This window comes from Gouania willdenowi, chromosome 16 (assembly GCF_900634775.1).
Source record: "Gouania willdenowi chromosome 16, fGouWil2.1, whole genome shotgun sequence".
NCBI lineage: Eukaryota > Metazoa > Chordata > Actinopteri > Blenniiformes > Gobiesocidae > Gouania > Gouania willdenowi.
This window is the reverse complement of record NC_041059.1, coordinates 25,475,162-25,487,007: the sequence shown is the minus strand read 5'-3', so window position 1 is coordinate 25,487,007 and position 11,846 is coordinate 25,475,162. Positions and strand designations below refer to the sequence as shown.

The following is an 11,846-nucleotide window of genomic DNA, read 5'->3' as shown; positions in this document are numbered from 1 at the left end:
TGAATAAAGCAACTTTTTGTTGTAGGTAGAATGCCAATAGTTTTAGATATTTTTTGTTCTATGTGCGGCTTCCAGCAAAGCTCATGATCTACGATGACGCCCAAGGACTCGGTCTCATAGACACCATCAATTTCTGTTCCATTCAGACCCATTATCAAAACATAATCTGTCTAACACGATCCAAAAACACATCCATTCTGCTTTCTTTTCATTTAAGGAAAGTTTGTTTATCTTAAACCATTTTTTCCTAATTCTAATGAAATTCAACTATTAATATCTTGTCCAGAACAAAACATGTTTACATCATCAGCAAACATAAGTTCAAAAATTGGGACACTGCAAATATCATTTAAAAGCCTTTTAGTCATTTTTGTTTAACATTATAATCCTGTGACGGCTGTCAGGTGATCCCTGACAATCAGAGCGACGCCCCCATTTCCATTGAGTAGCACAGCCTCAATCACACTCAAATGAAGGATGCATTGCTGCACGGCGGGGATAAAGAGCCTCTATAATAGGCTTTCATCATCTATAAACAACTGCAATGCCCCACTTATCAAACAGCCGTGCTATGAAACAGACGGGATGAAACAGACACAACCACTCTTTCAGGCACGACTATTTATTTGGGATTTTGTAGAAAAAAAAACAAATTAAAAAAAAAAACCCAAAGCTTACAAAGTTTTGAAAGATTGCAACACATGTAGAAAAAAATTCTACATAACATTTTGTTGGACATAATTCAACATAACGAACAACAACAGTGTTTTCTAACCCTGTTGTTATATTTCAAACTATTTAAAACACATTTCCACATGTGGTTTGAGGGATTCAAATATGTTCTTATACGCTATAAGTGAGCCAAGCAGGAAAAGTTTAAGGAATATTTAGCTTCACCTTAAAAAAAAAAAAAAAAAAAAAATTGGTTTCTTCAAGTTTTTCTTCTTTCTTTTTGTTGTTGTTGTTGTTGTTGTTGAACATTCTAGCTTGACATCGTCCAGTCTCAACAACACTCTTTCCTCTAAAACTTTTTCCCCCAAAGCAGTGAAACAAACCACATTTTGACAGGCCGGACAAGTTGTTACAGCACGCTGGCTGCATTTCCGTTTGTGGTGAGATCATTCTCATACCTCAAATCAGAGGGAATACAGCGCCTGCACATTCTCGGGGGTAGATCTTTTTGCGCTCATCAGCAGCAGAAGCCGCTGCAATCATGACAGCTTGACTTCTGCTCTGCGATCTCACAGTTTCAGGTACGCCACCTGGGGAAAGACGGAGAAAATCGGTGAATTAGAGGTGCGGAAACATAGTGTGAAATTTGATTTGCAATGTGCAGTCGGAATTATCTGCTCCCGAAGCACGGATGCGATGGATTTTCAATCAAGTCTCTGGCTTCACCATCCCACTGCCAGTGTGGGGTAACCACTGAGGTGCATAACTGGGAATTTGTACAAACGATAAGATACTTGGACTAGACGTGAACTGCTGCAGAATGGAAATAAAGGACAGTGAAGGAGTCCCAAGTGTAGGTGTTCCAAACAGCATTACTGCATCAATGGGACCTGAAATCATAGGGATGAGATGACACAACCTAATCCTAATTAGTCATTAAGGGTTTTATTTCCATTTATAATTAACTAGTGCAGTGCCTGTAGGAAGTATGTCCTGCTATAGAAAAGTGGGAGGTTAAGTAGCTTTTTCATGGATGGTTTACATGGGAGCTTTAATTCCTCTTTAATTCAGAATAAAAGTTAAATCCTCTTTAAACTGACCTTGTAAATACTCAATTCCTAATGCAAATTCAATTCTGAATTACACATCCTGAGTTACCATGACTACCTGTCAACATTGAGCTGTTCTGCAAAGCTGCATGTAAGACCATTTTATGAAATAATTATCATTGCAGTCCAAACAAGTCCGACGTTGCACACCCTTGAGAGAGTCACACACACAGACACAGACAGACAGACAGACAGACAGACAGACAGACAGACAGACAGACAGAGGTTCCTTGCTTTATAGATAGATGGTAGAAGTACAGTACTGTGATGTTGTGCAGAGATATTTAAATACATATTTAGTCAAGCCAGATTTTAAAACAACTAACTTCTTCTGGGCCAGAACAAATAGTATAATAATAATAATAATAATAATAATGTTTGAATACTTTATATTGTTAATCATATAATATCATATAATAAAAGATTTCATATGTTTAAACCAAAACAAAATTATTAGTTAAATAAATTAACAAAATGTATAAAATTAAAAAAAAAAATCTTTTGACAGCAAAATAAAACTTGAAGAAAAGAGTGAAAAAAGACAATATAAAATAATGTTATTAGTGGAAACATGTTAAGTATAAACCAGGACACACTTGTAAAAATGATTGTTATTCTCAATGTGGTTCTCCTGACTAAATAAAGGTTAATCCTTTTTTGACAGTGTTTTCTGATTTATGGAGTGATACAAAGATATTCCCTCTGTAAATACCTTTGGCTCTACTGTCAACACAATGAAACAACTGGTTTGAAGCAGGCGTTTATCCATTTCACTTTGTTCCTCAGATAAAGATCTTTTAGAATTCAGCTTTACAAACAGCACGGCAGTGACAAAACAGATGTTTCAGTATCTTGGAGTAGTCAAATATGTTCTTGGTGTTTTTTCTTCTCCAAAACATTTAAACTAACACAGGCTCCTCTTCCAAGGTATTTGTCACAAACTTTGCTCGCTGCACAGATTTGTTAAACCAGACATACTTAATCTGCACAGAGAAACTCAGATTGTCACAGTTGGACCAATAATGAAGAATATTTTAGGTCGCCTTGAGGAGCATCACCTGGTGTTAATATTACAAGAAGTCACACAGAAAAGACGCTTAGATTGTTGCTCAACAGCATTAAACGGTCTTTGAATATAATGATTGTGAGTCTGCCACCACACTTCATGACATCATGCACTTTTTAAGTTCACTCCTTTCTTTGAGCTCATGGAAATTCAGCAACATATGGAATATCTCTAAAGAAATACATCTAGACACAGCAAAAGATTACCTTTAGTCGAATGATTTACTGCCTCATCACATCGCCTCTTAAGATACTTTCCCCCCTCTCTAGTAACAGAAGGCAATGTCTCGGCATTAAGAGCACTGGTACAATGACAAGAGGTTGACGTAAGGAAATCTCTTGAGCTGACATACATTCTTTGAAGCTTGGCTGCAAAGCTCTGTTATCCCAACACTGCAAACTTGGCAAGCAGCTCAGAGGATCTTCTCTCACACGTGATGAAACAGAAGAGAAGGAAGGAAGAAGCATGGCAAGCAGCGAAAAGGAATAATAAACCCATCCAAGGTCAGAAGTTTGGAAAAATAAACAGTGGCAAAATCCAATTTTGTGCCTTCATTAAAAGTGTCTTCACCTCACGTCAAGGACATAGTCCAAATTTACAACAAAGGAAGCAAAACAACAGTCCCCAAATGAGGTAGTTGAGGTCATTAACGCTTCTAAAAAGCTGAGTGTCCAACAAATCTGCTGCTGCTTCAGATCACCCAAAGCAGTCAGCAAACACAGCTCACTTCAAGTTAATAATAGCCTGAACATTGTTTCAAAGTTGCATACATGATTAATGAGCGTTATTCTCTTAGCTGCCATAACCCACGTTAATGCTGAAGAGTACGGTGCACTTGTATTCCAAGTTAAAGCGTGAAGACATTTTTGTCAATGTTATTATTTCACTTTGTTTATTAGACATTTCAAAGAAATATCAGCGTATGCATCTTGTAATGCCAGCTTGATTTTGGGGCTGATTGTTGGTCAAGTCCTCGTCATTTTGGCCATTTGTGAATCTATTTCAGTAGTAGTTTTCATTACATCCTTGTTGTTAACTTTTTTTTTTTTTTTTTTATTGGGTTTCATTTTAGAAACAAAAACATTTCGGACAACAACAAGAACACGGCAAGGGGAGAACCCATCTCACGTCACAACCACATACATATACACAATTTTGCATGTTCAACCCGTATTTATGTGGAGAAAGTAAATAAATAAATTAAATTAAATTAAAAAATTGAAATTATACATACAGTATATATAAGAGTATTAAATAATACAAATTTAAAGGATTTAAAATATGGGCTAATAACCTGTTTTTACACACCAATTTTTGATCAGGTCTGAAACTATACTTTTAAGGATTACTTAATGTTGTATAAAGTCAAGTCTGAAAGTTGACAAGGGGATAAGCCATCTTGACCAACTCTCCTCAAATATGTCAAATTGATTTCTTAGTTTAAATGTGATTCTTTCCATTGCGTATGTATTGTAGACCAAATCAATCCACTCATTTATGGTTGGTGCATCTTTCTTAAGCCATTTTATAGTCAAGGTCTTCTTACATGACACTAACGACACCCTTAACACTCTTGGCACAGTTGATATGTTCTAAATCACAGAGGTACATCATTTTAAATTCGAAAAGAAAAGTTATCTTAAAAACTGCCGTGATTTGCCGCAGTCTCTCCACACAATCTGCAGCAGGAAGTCTGATTGGAATATTTCATTGTCTGTGCTGGAGTGCGAAAAAAATGAGTCACGTTCTTCCAACTGAAATCTCTCCAGGTGGGAGAACTCGTCATTGACCCTAACCCTATTGTCCCACTCTTCTAGTATTATTGTGATACTGCTCTCTGTATGATGTGTTTTTAAATTTTGAATAGGCAAATATAATTTAGATATTACTTTTTGATAAGGTCTGTCATTATAGGCTTTTAAAAATATCTCTAAGATTTCTATTCCAGTTAAGTAATTGTCTTTTAGGAATTTCTTATAAATAAAATCTCGAATTTGTAGATATCTAAAATGATCTTGTTGATGTAAATTAAAATTGTCCTTGAGATCCTGGAAGCTCAAGACTTTATCTTAATCTCGGAGTGTACACCACACAGTAAGATCATAATTAGACCAATTTCTGAACCTGATGTCAAATTTACTGGGTGTAAAGGCTGGATCATATGCGAACCATCTAAAAATTTCTTAGTTGGCACCTTTTCGTTTACTTTTCAAAGCATTTGACAACATTTTACAGTGAGAAACCCATCAATTTCCACTTGACTTTATATGTTTACTTCTCCTCAATCAGACATTTATTCAGAGTGTGCCGTGCTTTGGAAAAAAGTCACTTGATTTCCATCAGTGAGAAATGTTTTTTTCCCCAACCAAATACAGTGACTGATTTGGTCAGTGATGTTGCACTGTTATTATTTTGAACAGAGTGGTATTATTCATTTACTTTTTTAGATGTGATAAAGTAAGGCCGATCTGCAGTGATTTATTGCGTTGAGCACATATATTCAAAAATGTGTATTGAAATCAAATTTCAAGAGAGCTCTAAAAACATACCTAAATATCAGACATGTTACGTGTTAATGTTTTTTTTTCTTTTTTTAATAACATATTGAATATTTTGAGCCGTTAGCATTCTGCATGCAAGGTGGGTATAGGAGATAATAAAAGCTAGCATTAGCACTACCAGTGCTGAAGCGAAGTATTGAAATACTTTAAAACATCTGCAGGACATTTCAAGTTAGAATTTTCAGGGGAAAAAGTGGTAAATATTTATTCTAAAAACATAAAGTAGCTTATAAATAAATACAAAAAAATCAAACACTGATCGATTTGGTACAGGGCGACAGTGCTAATAGTCACCTGGTCTGTTTATTTCCTCAATTAATAATTCTGACATTATTTTGTCAACTACACTTTTTCAAAAGCCTAGACTAAGAGTAAATCTCAACAAATTATTGTTGACAAAAAATATTTACATACTGTTTTTCTCATTGTTTTACAGCATTAGGGCTAGTTAGCAACTAGATATTTGGGGCTGCAAATTAGTTGTAGACTTTACAAGCAAATATTAACCTTTAAAAAAGTGGTCGGACAATGATTTATGTCTGCAATATCTTTTGAAAAATGCACAGCTCAATATCATACACGTAATGTAGAGAAAAACCTCCAGTTGGGACAATTTTATAAAAATGAATACTAATAAAAAACCAAAATACAAAAAAAAAAACATGGCTAAAGTTAAAGTAACACTAAATGATGTCTTCATTAAAACATTAAAACACAAAAATAGGATCAAAACAAACCTTATAAACGTTATAACAACTTTTGGCTGGGTTTTAAAGCAGAACTAAGTAACTTTTTCACCTTAATAAATCCTTCTCTTAGTCCCTGCGATGGTAATACAAGTGTTTAAGGAAGGGATTGGGGGTCTTTCATCTTCCGCTACTGCCTGGCCAGAAAACTGCACTTGCAACTTTCCCTGTCTCCGACCCGGTGACAAGATGTACTGCTTTACGGCAGCCCAATACACACTAATGCTAGATTATGACCCGTGGCTGCACACGGTTGTCTACATATTCACTTTTCTCTAACTTATATCATGGCAGAGCCAGCAAAAAAAGGCAGAGAAAATCTTTGTCTGAGGAACGGAGCAACTCCATGCAGTTATAGCTCAGCAACAGCACACAGCAATCACACACACACTGTCGTTGCGGGAACAGGCACCCACACACACTCGCATTCCAGCGCTCCATCAGGCAGCACACACACAAATATCCAGCCATCCATATTCAGAGCCGCTTTGTAAGCACACAAACACACCACACACATTTCCACACTCCCTTCCGTATTACTCCCACACCATTTATTTACTTTACTTGTCTCTCTTCCTCATACTGTTCACATGGTCACATGGGACTATACAGTATGTGTGAAAGCACCTTTAGTGTTACTGTTGTATTAGGATTTTTCAGTGATCGGTTGCTACTGTCTTGGGACAGCAAAGGTGAGCATGTAGCTATGGGGTGGGGCAGGGGGCGGGGGGTGCAGAGTTTTTACGACATTGACATAACCAAAAGGGACCTTTAGCGCAAGTTACTTAGTTCTGCTTTAATACATGAAATTGAAGATAAAAGTTTCTGTGTGTACAAAATCTAACTTAACACCCCAACAATATACAGTTCAGACACTATTGCAGAACATTATCACTCTCTGCTCGACTTATGAATCTCTGTTGTTCTCCAAAATTGGTCCACGTGTATCGAATCAATACAGTTTCATTTTCGGAGAAGTAATTAATTGTCATATTATTCCACTTTCTTTAGTGTAACAGCATAGAAAGTCAATACATTTCACTACGTATTCATTGGTAAATGTTGAATGCTTATTTTGGATCCGTTACTATTTAACTTGGAGCTCATCTTAGTGGCAGTGAAGAAGAGTTTAGAGAAAGTGTACAAAGTATTTGTTGGATGGCGTTTCTTCTTCCACTTGTTCTTTGGCTCAGGGGTGAGTCGAGGCTACTTTACACCCCATTATGCTGGCAAGCACTGGGATGGGAGGGAGGGGCAAATGGCCACCCAGGCATATCCACGCGCAGGATAATAAGACTTTGATCTGCACTCAAGGACTGCAAATAAAGAAAATGCACACACAGAAACACACAGCTACCTGAAAACAATCCCACGGTGTGTGGTTGCTTTGTTATGTTGGGTTTTTCAAGATGTGAGGAAGAGAAACTCCCACTGGATGCTGTACATTTGGTGCAAACATAACTGTGGATATTTAAATATAAATAAACCTAAATACAGCTTAATTTTTTTTTTAAAAGTCTAGGTTTCACAAAAAATGAAAAAAACTTTACCCCAAACCTTGACCAAGTGTAACCAATGCAAATATCTATGGGATTGTATATTAACAAAAACAGAAAATATAAATACAATACATACAGTACATACTTATATAATAGTCAGTTTTTGTACTTGCCTGAAGGTGTGACCAGAGGGGAAAAACATTCTGAAGAAACTGAAATTGAATAACCTAAAGGTCTTTTCAAAAAAGATATTTCACCAGATATGAAGTTACTATTACACAAAAAACAAAACAAAACAACTTTTGGTGATCCAGTTCTTTCTGAAATAGGACTGCAGGATCTATTTGTGTCATTGCACATAAGGTAAACTTTACACATACTTGATGCAAATATGCAGAAACTGTGCGCCACTTTAAAACATGGCATACAAGATGACGGCACCTAGACACCTCTCCACGGGTGATAAGGCATCTACATATATACGTCTATGGGTTGATCAAGGCAGCAAAGCCTGATATTTTATAAGTTAATTATATCTGCAGAATGCCCGATGTCCAACAACTAATTCTAAAGCCAATATCGGACGGTAAGATCGTGCATCACTTTTTTTTCAACTGAAAAAGAATATGGATCATAAAAATTTTTTTTCAATTTTATGCAGTTGCAGTTACTGCTAATACACTATAATTACAGTTTTTCTGAATTCTGCTCAACCAGACAGGGGTTTTGATGCTGACTGTTATCTAAACTTTGTTTAAAACCAAGACTCTTAGATCATCTCCTGTAACTCTAGATGGCCCAGTGATCACATTACCAGCCTATCTTCTGTCCCTGATAGTGCAACAGGCTCTTACTATTGGGAAGTGTTGGAGTATCAATTTATCACACTCCTTGTACTGTGGTGACTGCTCCCAGTGCCAGACAGATAGTGTGTCCCATGTCTGGGTCATTGTATGTGTAGCCTTCTCTATTTCAGCAGAGCTTAATTCCCCATTTCCGCTCAGCGCTTTCATTGTGTTATCTCACAAAATCACTCTACTGGAGAACAATGCACTACCATGTGTGAGAGGGAGAAGGAAAACACACACAATAGGAAATGACAGCAAGAAAATGGGGAGGTTTTTGTTTTTTGTTTTGACGAATCAAAACATCATTAGAAATACAGAGTGGAACACATGGTTTTACAAACAGATTTAGGGGATTGGCTGGCAAACAGTAGCACTCACAAATGGATTAGGATCTGAAAAGCTGAACCACTTCTGGAGGTGATCAGATATGATGTGTCCACACTGTCCACCAGTGTTATTACCTCTGCCAAGGAGGTAAAATTTTCACCGGCATTTGTTTATCGGTTGGCATAATTACGTCAAAAGTACTTGAAGGATTTTGACAAAAATTTTAAACCAAAAATAGACCTTACGTCATGGAAAATTCCATTAAGTTTTGGAGGGGATCTGGATCAATATACTTATTCTGGATCAGGTTTAAAATAAATTAAAAAAAATAAAAACATAAAAATCTGTATATCTTTTAATTGAAGTTTAAAAAAGGTAAATCTTTGTTCATAACTGACCGATCTTTATTAAACTTAACTGAGTTATGTCGGGTTGGTTTCACAATCACCCCACCCCAAGTTTAATCCGGGTCGGATCCTCACTCTGCCTTTCACAGGCGCCCCCGTGACATGTACAGGGTAATGGGCCCCATTTATATATTGGTATGTGCCAATGATTCGATACCACTAACCGTCGTAATATTTGACTTGCAAATAAATGAGAAATCGACTTTTGGTTTTTTTTCTTCCTTTGGGGCCCCTTTGCGAGCTTCGATGGGTACACATCCATAGACTATACCTACCAAATTTCAGCCCGATCCGTTCATGAATAACAGATAAGTACCGATTTTAACTAGTGTACACAACAACAACAAAAAGAACAACAAAGTGAGTGGCGTTTTGAGTCTGGTAGCCCTGCCTAAAAATGGGGGTGATCAACTGCCTATACATTTGTATCTACTGTATTAAGGCAAGGCTAGGCTAAGTTATTTGTTTAGCGGATTTCATACACAAAGCAATTCAATGTGCTTGACATGAATAAAAATCATTAACAACATTAAAATCAGCAGCAAAAACAATAAATCAACAATAAAATTTTAAAAAATCTCCCTCTCGATCATACACAGTTGAGAAAAATAAGTTGGATTTCAAAATGTTCACATTGGATGCTGACTACAGCTCTTCTGCAGTTTGTTCCACTGCTTTGCAGCATAACAACTAAAAGCAGCATCACCATGTTTACTGTGAACTCTGAACTCCACTATCTGACCTGTGTTCATAGATCTTTCAGAGTCAGGAGGATAAGGATAGAAATGTTGAGCTTGGTTTGCTCTCTCTCAGTGCTCTTGCTTTGACTGTGCTGTCAATAATAATCACTCCGGTTATGGGCAAAAGTAATAGATAAAAAAAAACATATTCAAAACTAAAATAATCTTTACATTATGTATAACAAGAAAAAGTTGCATCATTACTGCCAACACAGGAAAACAATGAGTGTCTCCAATTATCATAATGCAGCTTTAATTTTTGGCTGTAATCCATGAACGTTAAAGTTGTTATTGTTCTAGGAGGATTTTTTTAGCATCAAGTCATCCATGAATGTGTGTTTTGTGGATTACGTTGTTGGAGGTGTGAAAAGGTTTGAAAAACACCAGCTTAAATAAAAGTTGAAGGGTCATTTTTCAAAGCGAGAAGCAAACTTTCCCTCCAGCTCTTTCCCTTTTGTCAACTGTCACAGTTTAGCTATTGTTGGGGGAAACTTTGGAAATAAATCAAAATCAGATTTGTCTCGACTCCAATAAAATGAGCATTTTTGAAATGTGGGTGCAAACAATATATGCAAGAACCAGACAGTAACAGATTATTGCATATAGTTTTAATCAACATTAACCACTGAATGGGTTGTTAATGACTTATCGGATGGAAAAACTTTAGACATGTTGACTTCTGGTTGAATGTGGCTTGTTTAATTCTCTGCAGATGGGAAACTTGTTAAAGTAGTACAATGCTAAACTTTCCGAGGATAATGGTGCTAATTACCCCTGACACCGTGTTTAAAAAAGCTAAGGCGAATAGAGTTGTCAGCTCAGACGCCTCCAATTTTCCAGTCAAAGGGCTTCCCTTGGCACCGCTGCTAAATATACCCATTTTGCACAATTACAGGTGTACGGAGGCTGAAATGAAGCTGACAGAAGAGAAGTCTTACATTTGTCCCACAAAATCCCCAAAGTTAGCTTGTTAACTGAAAGCTTTGAATCACAAAATTAATTAGGCGGGGGGGATAAAAGCGTCGTCAAAGCTCTCCTGAGTCAAGGAAAAACATGGCTCAATAGTTCCAAACAGACCATGCTGTGCTGCTAATACGGCGCTTTGCAAAAGATGTATCGGTAGATGTTGCTTATGCAACACAGTGTAAGCGTTTTTAAAAAGATGAAAAACAATCGACAGCAAGGCTCGAGCTCGTCTTTTTCTTCTTGAGTACACAGTGACTACTCACCTCGTAGCACCTCATGTAACGCATGGACCCAGGAAGGCCAGAGTTACTGGCCTGGAGCACCTGTAGCATCTCCTCGCACACCTTCAGTGGCAGCACTACAGGATGGCCTGTGGCATTGGCATCCCAAATCAAAGCAATCCTGTAAAACACACACACACACAGTCACACATTTACACACCTTTGGATGAGAGATCACTTGTTATGGCCAGAGCTCAGAGGCAGAGGAAAGGAATTTACTAGATGGGAACTTCAGAATCAACTCTCGTAGAGCCATTTTCTACCAGCTCACAGCAGCTCACACGCGACCAGAGCATGTGTGGAACTAAGTGGACTATTGAGAATGTTGCGATGGTGAGAGAAAATGATCAAAAAAACGGGGCAAGCGCTGAGGAAGTTGCGTGTTTGGAGAATGACGGGGGGAGAGACTTGGAGGAACGCCAAAATACAGTAAGAATCCATTCAACTCTGACCTAGAAAGCAAAATAATAACAATGTTGCCATCAAAAACCTGGTCTCAGTGTTGTTTTTGTAGTTTTATAGTAGGAAACCAATGTTGAGCTGTCACTAAAGCAAAAAAAAGTCACTAATAGGTTTTTTCAGAAAAAGCCGTTTTTCTCAGCTTTTTCTCACAAACAGGCACTT

The 11,846-nt window shown here is 37.2% G+C and overlaps 1 protein-coding gene across 1 annotated transcript in view; it reads right to left on the bottom strand.

Moving 5' to 3' along the window:
• Positions 1-906: 906 nt before the first annotated feature.
• ube3d (ubiquitin protein ligase E3D) overlaps positions 907-11,846 on the bottom strand; it is a 36,818-nt gene continuing 25,878 nt past the window's right edge. The window contains exons 9-10 of the mRNA XM_028470778.1: positions 11,205-11,343; positions 907-1,262 (exon numbers count right to left, since the gene is read on the bottom strand). Coding sequence (XP_028326579.1) covers positions 1,242-1,262; positions 11,205-11,343 — 160 coding nt within the window. The 3' untranslated portion in view covers positions 907-1,241. The remainder of the gene's footprint in view (positions 1,263-11,204; positions 11,344-11,846) is intronic.